Genomic DNA, 27396 nt, shown 5'->3' with positions numbered 1-27396 from the left:
AAATTTCATCTTTGAGATTTTGAGTGGTCCGATAAATACGGATTAAGTTCCAATTTGTTAAATGAAACAACACCATACTTGTAAGTAAATACTGAAAAAAGGGCGATGAATAAAATACGATCAAATGCATTCGAAGTTTCTGAGTCAAATTATACGATCGAATGAAATCATATTGCTTTCAAATACATTAGAAATATTTGAGGCAAACTATACGATCAAATGAAATCATATTGTTTTCAAATACATTAGAAATATTTGAGGCAAACTATACGATCGAATGAAATCATATTGCTTTCAAATACATTTTAAATATTTGAGGCAAATTATACGATCGAATGAAATCATATTGATTTCAAATGCATTTGAAATATTTGAGGCAAACTATACGATCTAATGAAATCATATTGCTTTCAAATACATTTGAAATATTCGAGGCAAATTATACGATCGAATGAAATCATATTGCTTTCAAATACATTAGAAATATTTGAGGCAAACTATACGATCAAATGAAATCATATTGCTTTCAAATACATTTGAAATATTTGAGGCAAACCATGCGATCAAATGAAATCATATTGCTTTCAAATACATTTGAAATATTTGAGGCAAACCATACGATCAAATGAAATCATATTGCTTTCAAATACATTTGAAATATTTGAGGCAAATTATACGATCGAATGAAATCATATTACTTTCAAATACATACTTCACGTAATGTTCTCCAAAGTGCGCCCTAGAAATTTGATCTTTCATAAGTGTTACAATCCAAAAAGAAAGCCCTTTCCTCATCCATCCCTCTATGTATCCTCTGGGAACTACCTTTCGTATTCTTAAAGATTACGTCTCGTAGCATCCTGGAACATAAGGACGCTCCGCTAAGACTATAAATGTTACAAGTTGTCAAGAGCACGATGGCTATTATAGTATGCTTTCCAATATCCGATGGTGGTGTGGTTTTATTTTTGCAAAGAATTTTATGTGTTTATGTCTTTTATGCCAGACGTTTCGTTGCCGTTTCATACACTAGGATGGACATCAATATGGTAGGAGAGACAAAAAATTTTGCATGAGAAGATATTGCTGTTGAGGCATCAACGATAAAATGACTTACGGTCGGAGTGAAATTTAAGTCTTAAACTTTTCACTGCTATTTGGTTGTGATTTGCTTTTCAGTATGCAACAACGTGATTTTATTGATACTGGAGTCATCTTGATTAATGATCAACTTATTATTCAGAAGTTGAATAATATACTGGAAGTAGTTATAATTTAGTTTCTTTATTCTTTCCTAAACACTATAGTTGTCTAGTTTTTACCAAAATTGGAAAAAGCCATAGAAAAAAACAGGTAAAAACCGCCCTAGAAGAACAGTTTTGTTACTTTTTGAAAAATAAGTAAAATGTTGCTTGAGTTAGTCCATTTGAAGCCATAACATGAACTAATGCTGACATTAGTGATCATTAGTTGCTTTATTTTTCAAAATGAATGTCAAACAAAAAGCATGAATTTAAAAGACAATTTTTTATGTGTGAAATTCTTTTTTTCTGGTCTGGTTTTTTCCCTATAAATGTTCCCTACATTTATATATATAAATATATATATATAGAGAGAGAATATATATATATACATCGAAAAAATAAAAAAAACAATTGATTTTGCTAATTAATATTGTTATATTTTCTTTATAACTATTGTTTCAATTGATATAGTTAGACTTAATTTTTGCCACTATTTCCGAAAAGGATAAAAATGGGCACGCTTTTTTACGAGGATGTCCGTTGTTCCTTTTTTCTAAATCTAACAATATATAACTTTGATGTATTTTAATTCAGAATATTCAATGCATTATGTTGAAACAGTATATAAAGGAGAGTAAATAATAGTAAAATAATTAACTGGCTTTGGTTAAAAGTTCAACCTACCAAACAGCGGACGAACGGTCGTAACTATTTAACATCTAATTCTTATGTTGCACTGAAAAGTTAATAAACTTTTCCAAGTTTTCATCTTTATATTACGATAAGAAAATCGCCCGTCAAGATATGACGGGTGAAAATTGCTTCTACATTTGAACGAAGCCATTGCCTGTTTGGTGATATTTTGATAGTTGAAATTGTAACCCTAACTCCGGTGAATTAACTCTAAACTCCAGTAGATAGCGTTCATTGTTTTTCTTTTCTTTAATCCCCTGAAATGACACAGTCATACCAGTAAAACTGTTTAGTTACCAGATCTAGTTCAACCCTGTCCAAATAAAGCCTTTCCCTACATGTCAAACATTATTAAAAAATATTACAAATTATCATGTCGTGGCGCGAGATTCATTGTTGGTGATGTCAGCGTTACTCGATCAGTGAATTCGTTTATATATATATATATATATATATATATATATATATATATATATATATATATATATATATATATATATATATATATATATATATATATATATATATATATATATATATATATATATATATATATATATATATGAGGATGTAGTAATAAATACATTGAGCCCTCTTTAAAAGAAAGTATAAAGTACCAAAACTACCGATAATAATCTTTTTATATTGTCTTTCATTTATTTATTTACATATTTATGTTTCTTTCTTTTTTTCTTTTTTTGTATTTTATTTATTTGTTTATTTATTATGTTTTATGTGCAAAGAAAATGAAAATGAAATTCATAAAATCACGCTTGTGATACTCAGCGTCGTTACATAACTTCTGGCAAAAAAATGCCTCAGTTCGTTATTTAGAAAAACTCTAAATAGTATCAATTATTTTACGTTAATGCTCCCGTATGGAGCTTAAAATCTTATTTTGATCTCAATACATTTATGACATTGAAACTGAATTCGTTAACTGTTTATTTCTCTTAATTTTTATAATTTATATCGTCCAATGGAATTACTTTCATCCTATCCCATTGTAACGATCTAGAACGGGAAAAACATAATTAAAAAGGAGAACTGAAAGTTTAATTACGTTCTTGTCTTCAATCTAGAAAATAATTGACCTTTAATTTCCTTCTTTTAATTCTAAAGTTTTTTCTCCTCTTTTCGCATTCAAATTGGCATTTTTTCCCCTTTTTCCTCACTATGTCTTTTCCTAAGCAGTTGTAATGATAAAGGCAATTGCAAAATGGGGAAAAAATAAAGCGCTGGATGAAAATAAAATCTCAAAATGAGGAGATGATAAAAATAAATTAGTAGAAAAGGAAAATATATAGGGGAAAAAAAGGAAAAGCTTTTCTTTTCCCGCATAGTATGAGGCGTAGTAATACGATGGAATAGCTCGGACCTGGGGAAGATAATGAGTTGAAAGAAGATTGTTTTCTCATGATTAATACAGCCCAGGGTGAAAAAGAATGAGTTGGAGCCTCAGACATATTTGGTCACGAATTTTACGTTGATGTGATCTTTTATGAAGACAGCGGAATAAACCAGGGAGTCGGAGTTGGAGTCGTGGAGTTGGGTCGGACACATTTTTTGGGTAAAGGAGTTGGAGTCTGGAGTCGACGACTTCAAAATTCCGTAAGTCAGAGTCGGAGTTGGAGTCTGAAGTCGAAACTTAAAAATTCCAAGAGTCAGAGTCGGAGTAGGAGTCGGTCATCTTCACTCAGAGTCCGCAATATGACATGCCTGCGGGCTCAGATCCATTGAATGTTTTTTGTCAGAAAAATGTACGTAAAATGCACTGCTTTCCCAACAGAAACCCGAAGCCTATTGAGCAGAAACATCTAACAAGAGTAAACTCCCGATTATCCACGGAATAGGGTGGCAAAGTAGCCACGGATAATCAAGTTCGAGGATAACCCACAAATTAGGTAAACAACACGATGGCTAGTGTATGCAATGGCTTAAAAAGATCAAAAACACTAGCATACAGCTTAACTAAATCAGTTTTCACTAGTCTGAATTCGGTAATCTTAGAAGGTTTTATGCCAGTTTGAAATTGGAAGGGAAATTTGGAGGTAAAACAATAGGAAGTCTAAAAATAGATTTTTCATTTGTTAAGTTGAAATGTGTGCATTTATATGCATTCAGTTAATTATAATCGAAAAAAATTCTGAAAGTGTGAGAGACCATGGATAAGCCTCCCATGAATAATCGGGAGTTCGGAAGTTGATTGTGTCTATTTATCATGACCAAACATGGTGGACAATAGAATACCTTTTTTATCTATAGATAGGTAATGATTAATACAAATCTTCCATCGTTATTCACGTGCGGCGGAAGTTTCGAGAACAAAAGCATTGGAGAAAAATAAATTCCATCGGTGGGAAAATATAGGGAGTCGGCTTCGTTATGTTTCTAATTGTCCTGCTTTAATTTTCTGTATATAATTATGTTATACGTTGCTCAATACGTTTGCACGGGTGTGAGATTTTTACGCATATTCCGGAATTTAAAAGTTTGGCTTTTTATTTTCATACATTCGAATCGATGTATGAAAAGACATGTTTCATACATTCGAGTCGATGTATCCTAATATGAAGAATCTACTTTCAAGCAAAAAAAAAAAAAAAATTTTGTACTTGAAAAATAATGATTTTTACGTGTTGCGGATGTGACCGTACGATATCGCCCGTAACACGTACAAATCAATATTTTTTAAGGACAAGAACCTTATGTGTTACGGCAGTGACCGTACAGTCACATACCGTAACACGTACAAATTAATATTTTTTAAAGACAAGTGTTACGGCAGTGACCGTACTGCCACATACCGTAACACGTACAAATCAATATTTTTTAATACAAGAACCTTATGTATTGCGGGTGTGACCGTACAGTGCCGTTCGTGACATGTACAAATCAATATTTTTAAATAAAAGAACCTTATGTGTTGCGGGTGGAATTGTAGAGTCCCGCCCGTAAAACGTAGCGTGACTGTACAGACACACCTGCAACACTTACCTACAAATCAATGTTTTTTCAAATGCGGAAAAAATTTTTAGAAAGTTGATACTTCATATTATAATGCGCAACGGATCCTTATATTCAAATATATGAAATCCAAAAGCCGAAGTTTAAAATTTCGTTAACAAATTGCGAATATATGGGCAAAAATGTCACACCCGTACTAAATGTATTGAGAAACACAAAATATCAAAAAGAAACTCGTTTCATCGGAAAGTACCACTGTTAAGGACGCAGATGTTTATTTTTTTACTTATTTTTTACTACATTAATGGGGTTGTTTCCTTCAGTCAAAAGTAGTACTTTTTGTCACTGAAATTGATGGAATAAGCAAAAAAAAAGTAGCATGAACCCAGAAAATACTTTCCTTTTTCTAACAGTTATTTTTTAATTAATTTTTTTAAAATTTCTGGTTCTTCAAACAATGCGTGGTATTGATGACGTCACAAATGATGCACTATGGTGCATCTTTCTGCCGCATTTCCACGTTATGATAATCAAGAAGCTAATTACAATGGGGTGGTTTCCTTTAGTCTTTTATTTCTACTGAGCACGAGGAAAGTTATGAACAAAAACTAAAATTGATTTCTCCCTAGACTTAACCTTGACGAAGGTGATAAATTGGTTAATTGAAAGGTGTGATTCAGTTTAAAATTCTTCTAATCTCTCTCTTCTAATCTTACATAAAAAGTAAAGAAAAGATCCGTAAATGATTTTGTTTTTGATAAAAGCCCTTGTTGTTATTGAACTGTGCATCTTTTGCCATTTTTCAATCTTTACAACGATAATATTTTTATTTTTCCGAATGTTACTTTTCATTAGATGTACGTACTACTGTTTGACCACGGATTGTATGGAATTGGCAAACATCCAGTTTAGGCAATTCCATCTGAATGAGGGGAAAAATAAATATTTTATGCGCGTATTCCGCTCATTTGAACAAGACTCTGCTTAATTTAGAGGCTAAAATACATCTGAAAAATCTGACATCCCAGAAAACTAATAGATGGGTCCATTTCTGCGTGTAAACCGGATGTTTGCCTTTCCATACAATTCGTGGTTAGACAGTATGTATGCCCGTATTTTATCATTCTGCAAAATTTGGAGTACCATTTCGCAAATAAAGAATTTCCCCTCTTCAAACATTTAAGTTCGACGCGTCCCTGAACAAAAACCATTTTCATAAGAAACATTACTAATGAGGTATAATGTGCAACATCCACCGGTTAAAAATACCTATGACGGTTGAGTTTGAACTGTCGATTTTTAGGCAAATTTAGAGATCCGTGCTGAACGCAAAGGAGGAAATAATTGTTTAAAATATCACATAAATCTGATGAAGCACAAGTATGCGGGATTGGTGGACAGTTTTTTTTTTTTCTATTTAAAAAGATGTTTTACCAACTTTTCACTTTTATCTTCAACGCTGAACGAATAGAAAGAAACGAAAGTTTAAAATATCACACAAATCTTACAATGTAAAGAGTGGGCACAGCGTTTCTATTCTCCTATTTAATAACATGTTTCATCATTTTTTTACTTTTAATTTTAACGCTAAACGAAAAGGAGGAAATTAGTGTTTAAAATAGCACATAAATCTTACAATGCGTTGGAATGTGGGATTGATGCATAGTTTTTTCCTTTTTTGCTCCAATGGGGTCGTTTCCAAAATTTTTAAAAGTATTTTTTTTTCTGAAAGAGCAAGCTTAAAAATATAGGATCTGATCATTTTTTACATAATTTGTTCAAGTTTAATATTTTTAAAAAATTACTTGAATCGGTGCGCTTTCATTGTTTACGTTTCTGTCGTGTGACATCACAAATGATGAAATACCATTCAGTGTTGCCATTCACGGAGAAAAATATTCAATTCGCATCTTTACTCACGTGTATTGGCAACGATATGGTTGATAACAAGCGTAGAGCGCAATATTTAATTCGCTTCTTGATTATCATAACGTGGAAACGTGATAGAATGATGATCCAAATTGCATTATTTGTGACGTCATAAAGACAACGCCTTGTTTTCAAAATCGGACTTTTAAAAAAATTAATTAAAAAATAACTGTTGGGAAAATGAAAGTATTTTCTGGGTCCATGTTATTTTTTTTTTTACTCATTCTATCAATTTCCGTGACTAAAAGTAGTACTTTTGACTGAAGGAAACAACTCCATTCAATAAAATGTTTCACCTAGTTTTTTTTTTTTTTACTCTAAAGTTGAACAAATAGGCGGAAATAAATGTTTAAAATATCACATAAATCTTACAAGGCACAAAAATGCGGATTGATGCGCTGCTTTTTTTTTTTTTTACTTCTATTTAATAAGATGGTTTTACCAACTTTTAACTTTCCGTAGAATAAACTTAAAAGTTTGAATAATCACGAAAGCAATTTCCAAATCTCGAAGAGCAATAAAGCTTTGTCCACAAAAATTGAAGACTAAATAGTGTTCTCAAAAATTACAAAAATGAAAATACATCGAGCTCGAAAGAGCACTTCCATTCAACGATTTAACACATTTTAAATCAATAAAATTTTCATTTTCTCAGGAGCGGGGAAAACGAACCAAATGATTTTCAGCCGGGCCATCATTTTGTATGAAACGGGGGTTTTCAATTTTACTTTAGGGCACCTCGCGAAATTCCAATTATTAAGGGATTGAACGCAATCAAATAAAAATAATTAGAATATTCATCCACGCAAAAGTAATAAAAAGAATCAGAAACTATTCCTGTAGCAGTTCGAGTGGTTTCCCCACCCCCTCCCAACACCCTATCTTTCAGGTCATTTGTTTCCGCAGTTCTATGTGAAATGCATCTCGCCATTTTTTTTTTTTTTTCTTTCTCTATAGAATTTTTTTCCCCTTTTTCTAAAGAGTTTTTTTTTTTTTTTTTTTTTTTTTTTTTACTCCTCCACTTTTTTTTTCCTCCGTACTTATTCCACCACTCAAATGAAATCAAAATGCATGTAAGTCAAATTCATTTGACCAATTACATTCGACTGAAATTTGCGAAATTAATGTTCTAAAGAAGAAGAAGAAGAAACGGGTAGCGGGAGAGAGAGAGAGAAGAAAAAAAAATATTTTTATTAAAAAAAGGAGAAATAAAAGTAAATTATTATTGAAGTCTCAAGAAAGTTCTTGAAAGAAATGTAATATCCTATAATTAATAAAAAGTTACGCTGATGACCTTTAAGCTGCCTTCCCTCTTTCCGGACAGGAAATTGGAAAATTATTATTACTCTTTTAATGACGAGGCTGGGATTTGGAAGATGGAGAATTAATGAAGAAAAAATAAATTTGTTTTAAATTGGAAATGGTTCGCAACGAGGAAATGAGTTTCTTTCACAGTAATATTAATCTCGACTCCTTCAGACCGCAATTCTAGACTCTCCCCTCGAGAAGGATTTTTTTTTTTTTTTCGACCACTTGTGTGCCCCTTTTATTCCTCAAAAATTTGCTGTTGTACTGCGTGTTATAAAATGAAAATCAATCGTCGACGCCTGAAATATTATCGATAAGGTCATCTATCTGATGTTACCGGTATCGGTAAAAGCTTATAATCCGTGTAAGTTACAACCAACAAGTTGATAATAACCAATGCTATAGTCGCAAAAGCAGCAGAAAGTATACTGTACATAACTTAAAAAACGAGCTGATGAGTGCTTCACATGATTTCCTTTTACTCCAATTTGATGTCATTGACCCATTACTGACAAGTTTAATGTGAAACAAAAGTTTGATCTCTAAATATCACCAACAGTGGCTAAATTAAACCAGATTTTTTTTTAAAAAACGCCAAATTTGTCGTTAAGTTGGCGACAAAACTTGGCGACCAAAAGACTGGTGATATATCGCCAAGTGTCCACCAAATTATAACACCACTTGAGTTTACATCGAAATTAAGAATGATTTCCCCCCAAAAAGGGGCAAAAGAACCCTTTAGAAACACACGAATGCAACCAAAAGTAGAGGTGCACAACTAGACCCCACTAGGAGTCTACGTACCAAATCTCAACTTTCTAGGGCTTATCGTTCTTGAGTTATGCGACATACATACGCACATACGCACATACATTCATACAGACGTCACGAGAAAATTCGTTGTAATTAACTCGTCATTATGGATATTTCGCGTTCTTAGGCATTTATCCACGTGTAGTCGACTCGAAAAAAAAAACTCAATATTCATTCGGGGGTGAGTAAAATGGAAATTAAGGTCAATTTTTGAGTGACAATTTTTTTTCGCGAATACAATACTTCCTTCTTTGTAAAAGGAAGTAATAAGAGGGTATAAGATGAAACATTAGAGGAAAGATGATGAGAACTCAATTAAAAATGTAGAAAATAGGTGCTAATAGCGTAAAAATCGGACAATAATTTGGTTATAATAACTAACGTTGTAGTCTCAAAAAAAGCGAAAGTAGACTGTACATAACTTTAAAAATAAGGGGGTATAGATGAAACTTTAGAGGAAAAATGATGCGAACTTAATTTAAAATGTAGATAATTCGTGTTAATAACCAACTGACAACAATTTGGTAATAGTAACTAATACTGTAGTCGGAAAAATTGCAGAAAGTATACTGCACATAACGTTAAAAATAGCAGGGTTTACGATGGTACGAACTTAAATTAGAATATAGAAAAGAGGTGCTAATAATGTAGCTAACGCACAATAATTTGGTAATAATAACCAATGAGCTGTAGTCTCACAAATAGCAGAAAGTATGCTGTGCACCACTTAAAAAATAATGAGGTACATGATGAAGCTTTAGCGGAAAGACAGTGGGAGCTATTACTAAAAAGCAAAAAATTAGTACTAAGAATTTTTATCTTTCCGAAAATACATCTCACATGGATGGTGTGTCACAAATTATTCTCACTCTCGACTTGCTTTTCATTGTGCATTAATTGCTGTAAGGTGATTTGTTAGCTTTGGTATGTTTCGAATAGAGTAACCGGTTAACCCGGCGGTTGATTTCATGACGTTTGATGACTTCAGTGGTTAGAACTTTTGGTAAGAATGTTTTCATATTCGTTCGGCTTATCGGTTACTTTACAGAACTCTTCTAGTTAGACCTCGGTGCAAGGGCGCCCATATAGGGGGAAGGGGGGCTCAAGCCCCCCCCCCCTTTGAAATGAAAAATTCCTTGCTTTTAGTGCTTTTTTCTTTGCAAAAATGGTTTAAAAATCTCTTTTCCAGCCATCAATGAGTAAGTTATTAAAAATATCAAATTTTAATATGTCTAATCTGTACTGAAATCGGTTTCTATGGGTAAAATGTTCTGCTAAACCATGAGGAAAATTTTTGAGCCCCCCCCCCCCCCCCTCTTGAAATTTTGCATATGGGATCCCTTGCCTCGGTGTGTCTGAATTAGGGGCAGGACCACGCCCATTCAATCTTAAACTCTACAGCCCGAGTATACTCGGGCTTGCCGGCAGAAAGATTAACCGGACGCCTTATTCGCACACGACCTACTATGACCTCATAAAGTTTTTTGATGGGTGTTGTTCAGCCGGTGGTCAATAAGCATTGATTAATCGTTCCTGTAGTTGCGCAAACTTGTATGCTCAACTTTCACAATTATGATTCCGTCTCTATATCGGCCTAGGTGCCTATGTTGCAGTGTTAGTTTTAAAGAAAAACAAATAGTGGTCCTTTCCATGGAAAAGTATAATTTTTTTTTTAGTACACGTGAGTGCTTTATATTTCATTTTAGATGTAAAATTGAAAAATGCAACAAACAAAAAAAAAAATGGCGACGAAATTAATGTTTGATTTCTTAGACAAAAAAAAAATTGTTTTATGCACATCTTTACTGATAATCAAGCTGATAGTCTCTGTACGAAGGATGTATGGATGTCTGTGATGCGCATAGCGCCTAGACCGTTCGGCCGATTTTCATGAAATTTGGCACAAAGTTAGTTTGTAGCATGGGGTGTGCACCTCGAAGCAATTTTTCGAAAATTCAATTTTGTCCTTTTTTTCTATTCAAATTTTAAGAAAATTTTACCGAGCAAATTATCACAACGTGAAAGAGTAAATTACGAAATTATCATAACGTGGAACCGTAACATTGGCGAGCAAATGAACATATAGCAAATTGACGAGAAATTCGTCATCCGTTGTTTGTAAATATAGAGGCGAACCAAATGATCTTTTAATTTTCAACTACGGGCAAAGCCGTGCGGGTACCACTAGTTTTAAATATTACTTTTGAAATGAAACATAGAGCTGTCAAGTGCAGGATAAAATGCTGCTTTAACGTGATGTGGAACATTTTTGAACTATTGATGTTTCTCTGCGCTTGAAAAAGCTAAATTAATTTGATCCATTTTGATGTAACATGCATCTATAATTTTTGCATCGCTGATCAATTGTATTTGATGTCGTATTAGTTTGGTGATTGAATCAGGGTTAAAGAAAAAAATGTTGAGATGTTCCTTTTGTGGTTAATTTGTAAATAATTTCTTAAGATAATCAAAGTTAGTACAATAAATAAACAAGCAATTGAAGTTTTTTTTCATCTTGGAGGGTCCCTATACTTTAAACAACAAATTCTCTTTCAAGGATTCATAGCATCTAATTTATAACATGCAAATTTTGCTCCGAAAAGGGGGGTAAAATGCAAACTTCGCCTGTTATATCAAATGAGATTTTCATGTTTATTCAAATTTTCTGTCTTTACTTCGCAATTTGCATTATAAAAACCACATCAAAAATTGGAAATGTTGGATTCAAGACTTTTTTAATAATACGAAATGTTAAATAGATACCAGGATTTATTTATTTATATATGAGTTAAAAGTAAATGAAGGTATAAAAGAACATTATTCTTCATTCATAAAGTCTGAAAAATCTTAATAAAGCTTGACAAAACTAATGAACGATCAGAAAACCCTTTTATGTTAATCCTTTGGGGAAAGATGTTAAATTTGTAGTTGTCTGAAAAATGCTGCAATAATGTGTGTTTTGTTTTAGTTTTTGATAATGTGTAAACACGCTCAGTTATCTCTGACACTCAACGTCAAATTTACAGGTTTTTATTGATATACTTACTGTTTATACTAACAGGTGGTACTGATTTAATTTCACAAAATAGTTATGAATTCAAAAAAGTGGTTTTATCCAAAAAATGTGATTTAAGAGGGAAATTAAAAACTCCCCATACATTCTTCTAATTAATATGAATATTTTGAATAACATCATTCATTTACCTTGGTCATTACTTTCAAGGAATTGATTACGATTAAACAAATTTCATGGCCCCCCTCATTTATTCTGAAGCCCCTTTATCGGATCATAAACTGAACATCTACCATTTTTGCTTAGAAACAGGTGAATGAAGAAAATTTCACAATTTTTGTTTTTCAATTCGGACCCTTGTTACCACGGAACCCCTAACACCCCCCAAGTGGGGACCATATTGGCATGTTTATCGCCAAAATTTGGCGACTTTCATGAACGCAATAATTACGCTATACGTTAAATTCTTCCAACATAACATAAACACAACACATACAGTGGCGTCCGAATGAAATACTGTGACTTTTTTTATAAAAAATTCATTGCTTGGAAAATTTTGACAGACGTTTCGGCAAACTTGGAGAAATCATTGCAATGCTGCAACTTTTAAATGACAGAATGTTAGTTTTTATCAAATGTACTACTTATGTGTGCGTACCAGTATTTTATCATTCGGCATAATTTGGAGTTCTATATTCGGCAAATTGAGAATTTCTGCCCTCTTAAAAACGTAAGTTCGGGCTGCCAACGACAACTTAAATGTAAAAAGTGAAACCTTAAGACAAGTTTGCTTAAAAACAATTTTCTCCCTCTTGTGGCGGTATATTTGCAGTTGTGCTTCAACACACTGAGCTTCAGAATTTCCGTAGATCTGAATTTTTTTAGCAAATATATTCACCGATTGCCAGTTAAAGAAGGGAATGGCTTCATAAATATCTCCAAGTCAGCAATGGTAAAATAGACCTGCTTAAAATTTCTACTATTAAGTTCAGATCAGCTCTGTTTCAATTTAGTACTTGATCGAAAAAAGTATTTATGTTCCAGTATTGGATTACACAGGTAGTTATCCAGTTTATTTTTATTTTTCAGCTCAAGCCATACCTAATGGAGACGCACTTCAACCCACCGCATACCCAAGCTTGCAACCTTATCCAGGAATACGTAAGCTTATTTTTATTTTTAAATCTACCGCATTCATTGGAAAGCCGTGAGCTTTACTCAGTGATACGCAAAAGGCAGGTCTTTAAAGATGAAACAGGAAATCTATATTAGGGTAGATAGACCACGGAATGAATATTGAAGCGGAATTTCATTTTTGAAAATTCATTGCAAGGCAATTGTAGCATTTGGCAAATAACAGTAAAAAAATTTAGATGATAATGTAATTATAGTTTAAAAATTAGAAAACATATATTGTTCTACAATAGGGTTTTTTTTTTTTTTTTTTTGTGTGTATGGGTTGAAATGGACAAAAAGTGCCCTAATCCAGTGAATGAATACCCCATTCTGCCCTAGTAGTATAATCGGTTGGGAGATGGTTGGTCAACGGTGCAGCTTATGGTCTGCCAACGGTAGGCAATGTCCACTTTGGCAACCATTACCCAACCAACCATTTGCCAACAAAGCGCCAACGATCTGCTACACTACCTAACAATTTCCCAACGATGACCCATCGAAATTATTCACAGTTGGCTCAACGATGCCCAGAAACTGTAGGGCCATCGTTCGTTGCTAACCCACCATTCCCACCGGTTTCTACCGTTGGCCAACCATTTCGCCATCGTGCATTCTAATTGGGAGTGGACAGACAACACTTTTTCTAGTCGTTTTCTTTCTGGAAATGTGTAGAACGAAGTTCCTACTGACAATTCATCTAAGAAAAATGTTTCCGAAAACCTAATTTTTTCAAAACAAATTACGAGGTTTTCATTCACTGGGGGGGGGGGGGGGCTCATTCACTGGGTCAGTCTACCCGACATTCTTTTTGTTTTACAATTTACTAAAAATCCCTCCGTTCACAATTAGTTACTGCACATCAAAACTTTTGTACAGATTTTATTGGACAGGTGATTTTACTATTTTGTTTAAATAATTTTTAGACATTGCTGAGGGTTGGGCTATTAATGGATACAATTTAATTACCAAACAATCATTCCTTAAATCAGCACCAAATTAGTTTCGAAGATCCTAAATTGCAAACCCTTAAGCCACTCCCCATTTGAAATTATTCTATTTCAGACTCGTTATTTCGATTTTTTTCGGAATGAGGTTGGAGTGCAAAGGTTACACACGCAATACAAATTGCATCAAAAACCACAAAAACCCACACTCACTTATTAGTGAGCTTATTAGCTTCTCGAAGCTTGGGGACTCCCCCACCCCCCTAAATAATATGATTGCTTTACCACCAGCATACCAAAATATTCAGCTTTCTTTCTAAAGAATTCCCGATTCTTTGAATAGAAGATAGTTTTCTGCCATTGGTGCTAGAATCTTAACAAAATACAGCGTGGCTTAAGAAGCCCTTAATTTTTGAAATTATGTTGGAAAAAGTATTAAAAAGTAAGGGCAGGCCCTAATTTCCCAATAAGCAGCTGCCTAAGTCGGCAAAATTTTCCGGGGCGGCAAATTTTGCTCTACAAATTAATTTGCTATTCTTGAAAGTAAAATATTGGCATTCCTTCATTTTCCATAGATAATTCTTTCTTGAAATTTAATAATGATTGCTTTCACACATCTTATGAAAATCAAATGTTTTTCAATCATGGTAATAGATTTGCGTAAAACAGTAAGTGAACACGAAAAGCGGGTGCCGACTTCAGAAAGTGTCGTTGCGTTTGGCCAAAAGTCGCAACAAGAATGGAGTTAGAGTAAGATTTTCAGTGCTACACTAAAGTTTATTCAGTACTGGTTTCTTGAAGGATTGACGTTTATTTTGTTTTTTACATAATTAATATTTTAAAATTGTTTTCTGTTAATATCAGATCTCGGAGGCAAATGAAAATGAGTGATGAGAGAAAAAGGCTGAATGATTTTAAATAAAGGAAACATGCTCTAAATTAAAAACCGAAGAACGAAAAAGAATCTTCAAAACACGTTTAAACGTGATATATATATATATATTTTTTTTTTTCAAATGGGCAGTTTTTAAAAGCGGAAACTTTGAACTCTTTGTACAAAAAAAAAAAAAAAAATTATAAACAGCGGCGCATCTAACTAAAATTTTTGGGAGGAGGAAAATTCTAATTTTACCGAATGATAAAACACGATCTTACACGCATATCATACATACGTACATAACATCTAATGAGTTGAAACTTTAGGCATCATTAAAAAACAATTTTAAAAATTTAAAAAAAGAAAAAAATCTGTGTTGCAATATTATTTCCAAATTTGACAAATCGTCAGCAAAATTTGCCGAATAAGGAATTTTTTGGAAGATTACTGTGACCTCCCATCGGGGTAACCCTGAATGTGAAACGCCATCATTTCTTCATAAGCTTGACATTTTAAATTTCGGGAACACTTTTTTGCATGCTTTTGAGTCAAGGAAAATATGCCTCTTTTAGGGGAGGGAGGCGGCAGATTTCAAATCTGCCTAGGGGCGGCATGGAGCTAAATTTGGCACTGGGTAAGGAGGGAACTCGTGGTAAGTAAATGTTGCTGTTTGATTGCATAGCACCCTGAAATCTTAGAAACAGCTAAAATTAAATTAAAGTCCTACCATATCTATCTGTCTGCTATCCGGCTGAGTGATTGTTGGGTGTCACGTGACCTTGATGGTGACCACGTGGTAGTAATGATCCAATAGCGCCAAATTCGACAACTTCTCGCCTAATCTGGTGCCAGAAAAAAAAATCATCAAACATGCCGCCAACTTGGCGATATCTTTTAAATATCTCGCCAAGCCCATAGACTTCATAAAGATACCACCTAAAGCTATTTCAAGTGTTTAAATAAAACCATAAAGTCATCCGTTTCAATATCCAGTACAAAAATGATGAAATGTAGCAACTAAAATGGGACAAATTGTTCGACCTCAATGTATAAATTGGACATTACTGAGATACTCCCAATCATACATATATGGAGTGCCCTAGAAACTGAAATTTGCAGCAGGAAATCTTTATTACTTCATGTATGGAAATTAAATGCGTATATTACATTTCCTTGAAAATTTACCACTTTTTCTTACCAAGTATGCATTGCGTCACTACTGCAGTTGACATAAGATATGATTTTCCGCTGTAACATTTTCCGGTTAATTTGTAAACTCAGGATTTCCCACTTATGAATCCTACACACCACAAACAAGATCTAAGTAGAAATTAAAAGCTTGCCAGCTATTCGGGCAGAAGATTTGGATTTCTCAAGATAAATTTTGAGTGCCTTTTCCACCAGGAGTTCACCAAAGTACCCTGTTTCCATAATTTGAGACTTCCTCTAATGGTTCGGCGATAATATGCATGATACCGTGATTGCAATTTATTTGCCAACTAATTACACGTTTCCGAAGATAATTTCGACCAATGGAATCAACTTCCTTTGAGCTATGAATCCCTTTGGATTTTCACGTCTGAATCTTGCCGCGACTTTTAAAGTTTCCGAAAACTGCTTTAAGAAATATATCTGTGAAGATTAAAACTTTCAGTAGTTAGGGCTTGACATCAAAATATTATTATTTACTTCCTGCTGAAATTGTGTGTAAGGCTATATACACTGAGTGATATTAATGCGTTAAGAAAAATTCTCGTTTTTTGCCTTAAGTTCAACGAATTGTTGACTTTCGGAAAATTTTACAATTCGGTTCTGGTTGTATACATAAGTTGTATAACAGATTTAAAAAATATTGTCTTCAGCATATTATTTTACATTAAAAATGTATTAAAGTAGTAATTTTAGACTTAGCTCAGTATGATATATCAAAATAGTAAATACTCTTGATGTAATATTCTTATTATACTAAAATGTTCTTAGTATTCTTCGGCAAAATAAAATAATCTCAATAATAAAATTTTAGAAAGACTTTTGTTGCAACTTTTAAAATATTTAGAACAGAAAAATGTATATGTGAAATTGTGAATGTTTGATGCTCAAACATTACAATATACTCAAGATTTTTCGAATAAAAAAGCTGTTCTAATTAACATCAAATGTTTTTCAGCACCTGACATTTCTTCTAATTTCCCATGTACTCTCAACAGAGGCAGAATTCCTTAGTTTTCTTGTAATTAAAAACTAGAGTTGCAGGAAACAATTTCGTTGTAGGAAACAACTCTCTGTTCTATTTAGAAACATTTTCTGTACAAGTTTGCGTCTTAATACCTTTTTGGCTCGAAACAGGTAAATTTAATTTCATATACAGATTTATTCCCTAAGAGTTATTTCTAGTCATTAACTTCACCATTTAGTTGTTTTATAAGAAAAACAAATCCATTCTCTATTGTTCGGCTTATTGTCCTTTCAGGGCAAATGTCAACAAGTTGATTTTACATTTATGCCAAAAGAATGTTTTGTTTTGCACTTAACCGGTATTCTTTCCTTTCCCAGCGGCGTATCCAACTCCTTTTGGCCAATTCGGTCAAGCCCTAACTCCACAGCCTGCCGTAGTCACTCAGACTCAGAGAGAAGGTACGTACATTCCTGGTAAGCATCAACCTCTCTTCTTCTCTTTTGACATTTTTTGCACATCTTTACAGTCAGTGGTCGGAAGTAGCGCATTGCAAGTAGCGGTGCTACTGTAGTAGCTGCACCTTTTAGTATGTAGTGTAGCGCATTTAAAAAAATAGAGTAGCGAGTAGTTTGATACAAAAAATTTTGAAAAAAAAATAGAACCGACTTCAAAATTGCTCTAAAAAGTGAAAAATAATTTTATTCTTTAAACACCATCGATAATGCTTTTAAACATAATTTTTGAAGTTGGCGCAAAAACAAAACGTAAAATCCAGTGTAACCATGCTTCGTTCATATTTTTTTCAGAAAAGCATCCAAAGTTACGAACGAAACATTTATATCGTTATTCGAATATGTTGTCATCAATGTATAATTTATGTGATAGTGAAGAAACTGGGCCTGGTTAAATTTATAGTTGTAGTTGAGTTATGACTGTGAATGATTTTATCTATCGTTTTTGCGCCAACTTAAAAAATTATGTTTAAAAGCATTATCGATGGTGTTTAAAGAATAAAATTATTTTTCACTTTTTAGAGCAATTTTGAAGTCGGTTCTATTTTTTTTTTTTTTTCAAAATTTTTTTATTTCATTCTTTTCAATGTAAATGTAGATATTTCAGTAAAAGTAAGAAGTTACCTAGTAAGAAGTTCGGCTCTATATCACTGTATTGCTTTAGAAAAGCCTTTATTCAAAATTATCATTACAATTACTATTAATGTTATATGGCACCAAACTTTTATAACATTGAGTTTCATATTTTCGCGTAGATGAAGATAGCGAAGACAATGTGAAAGCCAATGCAGCGAATACTCGTTAGTGTCAACTCGAGATCTTTATTCAGAACCACGAATGAACGTTACATCTCCTTATATACAACTTGAGAAAGTGCTGGAACTTTCCAGACTTGGAAAGATACAGAAATTAATAGAACATTCGAGAAAATACGGGAAACAGTAGAAACGAAATTTTAGTAAAATTCACTGTGTCCTAATCGGGATTTGAACCCGGGTCGCTCGTGTGGGAGGCAAGAATTCTACCACTGAGCCACCGTTATCCACGGATGAAAAGTGCGAACTTCGCTACAATATCATTTTAATCATTTAATAGGGAAATTGCATAAAATGTACTGTTTTTTGCCCATAACTTTTTCTCTAAAGAACAAATATGGTCAAACAAAGTAATGGGACCTAAGTTGAGCCATCCCCTATCCATTAAAAAAAGAATCATCAAAATCGGTTCACTAGGTGAGACGCTATGAGTGGACAAACAAAAAAAAAAAACATACATACGGTATGAACTGATAACCGCCTCCTTTTTGAAGTCGGTTAAAAAATATAGTGGTTCATAGCGATTTCTGGAAACTACTTTTAAAATGAGTTTTAAAAAAATTTAAAAAATAACATTTTATCAGTAGCGTAAGAAAGGGGATGGTGTCCAGATCCAGAAACCTAACTTGAAGTTCAAAATTAATTACCTAGATCCTACAAAATAAATTCCAAATAAAGGAAATTAAAGCTTTTCTCCTTTGTTTAATCGATGTTTTCCTCATCTAATCAATTTATGTATATGTATACCGATGCAAAATTTAAATCAAATTATGTCTATCGTTCATATTTTTCAAATAGCCGAATAGTAAAAATTTTAATATTTCAACTTTTCAATCCTTTCTTGCAGCAAATCTTCGTAAAATTGGTTTAAAAAAGAAAAGAAAGAAACAAAAATGATGATTCTTAGTAGTATTCCACGTTTAAATGAGATTAATCTGAATTAATTTATCAATCTGAGCAACTTTTCGATTTTTTCGTTCATTCAACGGTGTGTGTGTATGCATTTTATTTATTTAATTTTTAAAAAGTAGCGAAGTAGTGACTGCATTTTAAAAGTAGTTTGTATTTGCTACATTAAAAAAAAGTAGTTGTAGTTGTAGTTCGCTATAAATATATATATATATATATATATATATATAGTTTTCCGACCACTTCACAGTACACAACTGTAAAAAAACTTCACATCACATTTCATGGCTTATTTTACGTTCCCAAAATTCAATTTCAAACGGAACGATTTCTGTTAACGAAAATAAAGGTGGGGTACTGTGTTTAAAAGTTCTTGGGAAGTTTGATCTCTTTTCGGCAAACATGAGCAAATAATTTCTAATTCTTTCAAGTTTAGTGTTTAGCATAAATATTTCAGTGAAATCGTACTATGTGTACTTAATATTTTCATACCCACAGAGTATGTTTTTGAATAGAGCAACACTAAATGCGACTAACGATGACTGCAAACATCCTATGGGACACTCACCGCACTAATTACTGACGTCATCAAATCAATCGAGCGGTGCAACCGATTGCTCGAACATACCCACAGACACATCCATTTTGTGTGCACAGCTCTTCACTTTATCTCAGGGAACGAGACTTTTTTTACGTCTTGTTTAAAGACAGGTAGACTACTTTTCAAGGGTCAAAACTGTGAGAGATATTTATTTGTCTAAAAAGAGGACACTAACAGGTTTTGACCTACCCAATAAAATGTGTGAGAAGGTAAAGAAAATTAAAGCTGTTTTATTTTTAGAGTAGGTCTTTGACTACCAGAAGACAAGATCACTTGTTCAAAAAAATAATTAAGTTGATGTAGAAAAATATTTTCTGAAAAACGAGCGGAGAACATGTTTTAGATTACTGGTTGGGTAAAATGGTGTACTCCTGCAAAACAACGAACATGTCAGATTTAGTTCAAAAACTGACCTAGAACACTTATTAAGTGACGAGAAAGCAAGTTAAAATTGCAAAACTAGAATACAACCGATGTAATAACTAATGATTTACGCAGGAATCAACTTCCTACAGAAAAGTAACTAATTAGAGATGTCGTATAAAATTTGTCTCACTTTTTTATGCACTTCATTTGCTTCTTCACGGCATTTGAAATACTGGATGCATTCGTCTTTGTCTTTCGAATTTGTATTATTACAATATGCAAAACAGCAATCTCCTGTTTTTCATCAGTTTATGTCATCAAGCCCCTTTTCTTCTGATATTGCCAGAATGGAATGCTTATTGCCGAAAGTTTAGTACTTTTTAACTTCAAATTTAGAAGATAATTCTGCCCTCCTGAGCAAGAAGATCATACTGTCTGACCACGGATTGTATGAAAAGGCAAAAATCCGTTTTACAGGCGGAAATGGACGCACCTATTAGTTTTCAGGGATGTCAGCCTTCGCAGTTGTATGTTAGCCTCTAAATTAAGTAGAGTCTCATTCAAATGAGCGGAACACGCGCATCAAACTTTTACTTTCCCCCCTCATTCAGATTGACTCGTCTTAACTGGACGTTTGCCAATTCCATACAACCCATGGTTAGACAGTACTTCGGTTTTTCTTGAATAATTTTTTTTAATTAGATTTACAACATAACCGTACTGTTATATTAAATTTATTTAAATAGGATTAAATAATTCAATATCAATCAAAAATGTACTACAGTGGACGCCGGTTAATTGAATCAACCGCTTTAATGAATGAAATTGCAAAAAAAAAAAAAAAACAGAACAAAATCCAGCCGTATATAACTAGCCGATTTATGGAATCAAAACTGTTTAGAACAAGCGTGATTCATATAAGCGGCGGCCACTGTATTACTTAAGGTTTTTTTTCTTCTTCTTCTTCTTTTTGATTTATTATTATTACGTGGAGGCAGTTGTCTTTACAGCGAACGCCATGAAAATGATGGCCATTACTTAAGTAAAACCTAATAGACGACCATCACTACCTCTAACACAGAACATAGGAATTAAATTAAACTTCGAGAGATGCTACTATCAACCAGCTTCATTTCATCAATTTGGGCAGGAGGGCAAAGGAGGAAAAAGTTTTATCTGAACTCCTGTACTGATGGTAACTGATCAGCGACCGACACACGGGACTTTCGGGCAAACTGACTTAACGAGCACGTATCTCGCTTGCAGTCAATGGATGTTGTCAAGGGTCTCGGACATCGAACTCCGTATTTTTTGATCCTGAATCCGATAGACTTGAGATTGAAGACTCCATACAGCCCATTTTCAAGGGCCTCGGACATCGAACCTGGGATTTTCCAATCTTGAGTTAAATAGGAGTTGGGATTGAAGACTCCTTATAGCCCATTTTCAAGGGCCTCAGACATCGAATAAGGGATTTTCCGATCCTGAGTCCGATAGGGCTTGAGATTGGAGACTTCTTTCTGCCTATTGTCAAGTGCCTCGGATATCGAGCCCGGAATTTACCGAACCTGAGTCCGATAGGGCTTGGGATTGGAGACTTCTTACTGCCCATTGTCAAGTGCCTCGGATATCGAGCCCGGGATTTTCCGATCCTGAGTCCGATAGGGCTTGGGGTTGGAGACTCCTTATAGCCCATTTTCAAGGGCCTCGGACATCGAATAAGGGATTTTCCGATCCTGAGTCCGATAGGGCTTGGGATTGGAGACTTCTTACTGCCCATTGTCAAGTGCTTCGGATATCGAGCCCGGGATTTTCCGATCCTTAGTCCGATAGGGCTTGGGATTGGAGACTTCTTACTGCCCATTGTCAAGTGCCTCGGATATCGAGTCAGGGATTTTCCGATCCTAAGTTAAATATAAGTTGGGGTTGGAGACTCCTTACTGCCCATTACGCTATCCGCATCCCCTAATTTCAAAAATGATGCAAAATAATGCTTTAGTAAGATATTTATTTTTGAGGCCGGTCCTCCTTGCTTAGTAGGGAGGAGTTCTGCAAGTGTAATTTTCGTTGGTTGAAGATTGTGGTGGATGTTGTGCTTCTTTTTGTATGTATTCTTTTCCGCAGGTCCGGAGGGATGCAACCTCTTCATTTACCATCTCCCGCAGGAGTTTGGTGATGCCGAGCTCATGCAGATGTTCATGCCCTTCGGAAACGTCATCAGTGCCAAGGTGTTCATCGACAGAGCTACCAATCAGAGCAAGTGCTTCGGTGAGAACTTTTAACCAATAATCTTTCGTAGAATTTAGACATTGTTTATGCAATTGCCCATCGATTTAGATTTCTTACTTTGCACAATGTCTTATGCACACTGTTCTTATTACACAATGTCCTGTTTTAGTCACATTTATTATGAATGTTTATAACAATATATATTTTTAACGAACTTAAATTTTAATGAAAAACTTTTATTAACAAGTATTTTTTTAACGAAAATTTTTTTTAAAGAAAGAAACATCAATTTTTAAAGCATGAACGTTTTTGTGTACACTTCATGGCAGCTCGAAAACTTCTTAAGCTAACACTCTTGATATATTCATGAAATACACCGCCAGCTCATTCATTCCATCAGAGGACTGCAGTTTCTCTAAACAAACTGCTTGCTAATATAGAATTAGCACTGACCAGTTTGTTTGGAACTCTTGGCTTCCTTCAGAGGTTTTCCACCTCCCGCTCATTCACTTCCTATTCCGGGCTGATGAGTGCTAATAAGCACGAAACTGCAGTCCTCGGATGAAATGAATGAGCTGCCGGTGTATTTCATGTATTTCTGCCTTAGCCCTGGCTATAGGGTGGTAACATACTGAAAATTTTTGATATTATTTAATAGAAATATTTTTTATGCTATCATATATTAGGCGTTTCATTGCATACTGCTGACGACTAGTGTAGAATTTTTTTTTTTTTTTTTAATTCAAAGTTATTTTTGGATGTCATGAAAAATTATTAATTCACATAATTTTGTAGTTTAAACTTTATGCAGAATTATGGGTGCTGACTGTCCTCGACGGAATAGATCTAGTAATGTCTCACATATTGAAATGTAATAATCTGGAGAAGGCCCCGTAAGCAAACAGAAATCTTTTCAGAAACCAGGAATATGTTATTGGAAGCGGCGAACTGTTTGCACGATAACATTATATCTGCTTTCCCGCCGTATGATAAAGCAGCATCCCTCCCGTTCTATATATATCCAAAGCCCATTTCGTCTTGGGAAGGGATAACTCGAATCAGCCAATCATTAAACGGCAAAAGAGTCACACACCAGATTGGATACGGGGAGCCGATCGCACACCCCCCTCCCCCACCCCATCTATATCCATTTATACCGTAGTCTAAACCCCTCTAAGACGGAATAAATGTGTTCATTTTGGTGGAGCGGACGTCTAAATTGCAAGACGCGACGTGCGGACGAGCGTGCATTAAACTGCTTCTTGAGTCATGGTTCAGCCATTGAAGAAGGCCGTTTATATTTTGCTTGGGAGCTGGTCATTTCATTTACATAAGTGGTGGCAATATTTATTGATATACTTTATTTTTAAAGCACGCCGGATCCACACTCATAACAAACTCCTTTCCCACGTGGTGCGAAGATAGGATATATCTGGAGAGGATAATAATATGTGCCGCCCCATTACCAAAATCTGTTCGCAAAGCGAGCTCTAAATTAAAGCATAAGTCATTTTGAAGAGACTGCCCCAGTGGTTGCGAAGCGTATTTGAAAGTTCCTTGATTCGGTGGTGGCTTCTGCAGCCACATGTCTTTAAGGCTCATAAATGAAGAGTGTAGGATGGACCATCGTGGTATATTTATGGCAGGAAGATTGCTTGTTTTTTTCTCCCAGACTGAAGTAAAGTTTGGATGATGGCATTGTGTTCATCACGTGGGAAAAATTGCCGAAATATCTTTCCAGAGATGGGTTGAGTTGTTTGTTGGGGGAATTGAGTTTATAGTTTCAGGGCTTTTAGGAGTAGAGTAGATCCGGATAAAGAATGGTATCACCAGTTGTCAGAACTTTTGAGAGAAAATAAAGCAATTGACCTACCTCAAAAAAAAGAGCCATAATTGATATGAAGGAAAGTAGGTTCATGAATTAAAAAGTTAGATTAAAGATACATAAAATAATTAATCGAAAATTAGATATGACACGCTCAGTATCAAAACCAGATCAATCCCCCTTTTTTTTCTAATTTTACAAGAGAAACAAAGTATTTCACCTTTGTTTTTTTGAAAAACATCCAGTGTACAACTTTAAAAATTCTTTTAAAATTCTTTTCAAATTTCCAGCATTGTCTGTTTATTTATAGATAAAAATTATTTGGTTTGAGCTGGTTTTGAAATAAATCTGTTTTTTTTTTTTTTAATTTTCCATTCAAATTCTAACGAAACTTACGTGGTTTCTCACTTTAATGCCACATACCAATCTGAGCAATCAAAAATGTGTTTCTTTAAATTATGTCAAAAAACGTATTCATGTTAAATTTACTCTAAATTTTTGAACAAATTTCAATCACAATTTTTTGGAAGTTATTTTTGAACGGGGAGAGAAAAGCCCTCAACAACTAAAAATGCGACAGAGTGATTTTTTATTATTCTCTTATTAATGAATTATGATTTCTTTTCATTGCCGTAACTTCCAATACAATGTTCATTTCCCAACTTACAAAGGTTCAAAATAACTCTGGAGACTATATATTCCATAAAATAATCTGAAAGAGCTTCAGAGTACAAAATTCTTAAAGCTACTTTATGTACTTCTTCTGTTATCTCTTAGCAGAGTTTTAAGCAACGCATTCCATTCAAACCAGCAACATCTCTCCTTTAAAATCCCTTTATCGAAAGAAAGAATTAATACACTATTCGAAGCAACTTTTCAACACTTCGTGACTTAATACTATTTCAAATGACTTTAGAACTTTTATATTACAGTTGTAAATCCATTTTTCTGTTCTTGCATCGCGCCGGCCATGCATTTCATAAGTAATCCATTTAGACAGTTTACTACTTCGTATCGCTTTTAATTTAGTTTTATGTTGTGCGCTTTGGCGGATGATAAAAAGGGTTTATTAAAATTACGAGCATCATTTTTAAACGTTCTGCTAGTAAGTATTTACTATACTACGTGAGAATGTCGGTTTGACTAATTTTTAAGATAGTATGTTGCATTTTTCAACACAAAGTTGAAAACAACTTACCGGCAAATAATGGGGTTGTTTCCTTCAGTCAAAAGTAGTGCTTTTAGTCACTGAAATTGATAGAATAAGCAAAAAAAATAACAAAAACCCAGAAAAAAATTTCATTTTCTCAACAGTTATTTTTTAATTAATTTTTTAAAATGTCCGATTTTTCAAACAAGGCGTGGTCTAAATGACGTCACAAATGATGCTTTTTGGCGCATCTTTGTACCGCGTTTCCACGTTATGATAATCAAGAAGCGATTTGAAATTGCGCTCTACGCTTGCTATCAACCATATCGTTGCCAATACACGTGAGTAAAGATGCGAATTAAATATTTTGCTGTGTGAATGGAAACACAGAATGGCATTTCATCATTTGTGATGTCATCGGCAAGAAATGTAAACAATGAAAGATCACCGATTTAAGTAATTTTTAAAAAATATTAAACCTAAACGAATTATTTAAAAAATGGTTAGAGCCTATGTTTTTAAGCATGTTCTTTCAGAAAAAAATACTTTTAAAATATTGGAAACGACCCCATTGTCTTCGTAATAACCATTATCTGTAGATAATAAAGTCCTTTAGATGAAAAGATATGCGCGCACGAATCAATAATGTCGTTGAAAAACATTCACAGATGAAAGAACTCACTGAAAGTTTTTTTTTTTTTTTCATTGAGAGATGCCGTCTTCATTTTCGGTGTTAGTGCCATCTACATCACGTTGACTATTACTACACCTAGGAAGAAAAATCCTCATGAGATAAAGATAAAAATTAAAAAAACAAAACAACTCGTTCACAAAATCTCAAATGTACTTTTTATTAAATATATTTTTTTAATTTGTAAATTTTTTTATAAGTGATCTTTATTGTACAAGGTTATAAGTGCTAGATTATAAAAATAATGTTTTATATTTAATGCTTTCCTAAAATAAAGATAATTCAAAAAATTTAGTTAAACAAAGATACAACCCGTAGAAGTTCAAACAACATTCCTGCATTTTTCATGAGCAAAATGAATGTATTGATGATAACTTTTTAGTTGAAATTTCTTGCTAAGAAATTAAAAGTTCATAAAACTATTTTCTCTTTTCTGTAAAGAAACACTGTAACAACAAATTTCAGAATAAAGATTCATTATTTACTAGGGGGCTCCACCCCTCTGCTCGTTTTGTTCGCCAAACTCCGTTCAAAACCTACGGTAGCTCAATGCCTCCTGCAACGAATGACAATTGATGATTTTAAGGCTTTTACTCTTGGATGTCGTAAAGACATCCTTTAGAGGGGTAAGACATGGCGGAATGACTTTCTCTGGATGCAAGGCCGCAGAGAACCAAGGCGGGCCCCTTGTCAGTTATGTGACCGGGCCCCTCCAGCCCACAAAAAAAAATTAATTTGAATTTTGACATCTTGAATTCAAATTATGTTTTTCGCAATCACGAGTGTGTGTATGTAGGCGTGCATGTTTGTGTCTGTGTGCAGGCATAAGTGTGTGGGTAGTTGTGTGTATGAATGTGTGTGGGGGGGGGGCATGTGTATGCGTGTGTAGGCATATGTGTTTGTGTCTGTGCGCAGGCATGAATGTGTGTGTATGTGTAGGTGTGTGTATGTGTTTGTGTGTGTATGTGTTTGTGTATGTGTGTATGTGTTTGTGTATGTGTGTATGTGTTTGTGTATGTGTGTAGGTGTGTGTTTATGTGTGTGTGTGTGTGTGTGTACGTGTAGTTGTGTATGCATGCGCATGTGTATAGGATATGGATAGAGCAGCATCGTGAGCAGCCGGTCGACGATGGTGCTGCAGAGGGTGCTGTTGGGAAA

The 27396-nt window shown here is 34.0% G+C and overlaps 1 protein-coding gene across 2 annotated transcripts in view; it reads left to right on the top strand.

The window, feature by feature from the left end:
- The window catches only part of LOC129226474 (CUGBP Elav-like family member 4), a 568366-nt gene that overhangs the window by 492950 nt on the left and 48020 nt on the right, over positions 1 to 27396 (top strand). For both annotated transcript variants that reach the window (XM_054861084.1, XM_054861083.1), the window contains 3 exons: positions 13057 to 13128; positions 17518 to 17613; positions 22468 to 22611. In XM_054861084.1, the coding sequence (XP_054717059.1) occupies positions 13057 to 13128; positions 17518 to 17613; positions 22468 to 22611 (312 nt within the window). The remainder of the gene's footprint in view (positions 1 to 13056; positions 13129 to 17517; positions 17614 to 22467; positions 22612 to 27396) is intronic.

The sequence above is a fragment of the Uloborus diversus genome, chromosome 7, assembly GCF_026930045.1.
Source record: "Uloborus diversus isolate 005 chromosome 7, Udiv.v.3.1, whole genome shotgun sequence".
Taxonomy (NCBI): Eukaryota; Metazoa; Arthropoda; class Arachnida; order Araneae; family Uloboridae; genus Uloborus; species Uloborus diversus.
The sequence above is the reverse complement of the archived record's forward strand: the minus strand, read 5'-3'. Positions and strand labels throughout refer to the sequence as shown.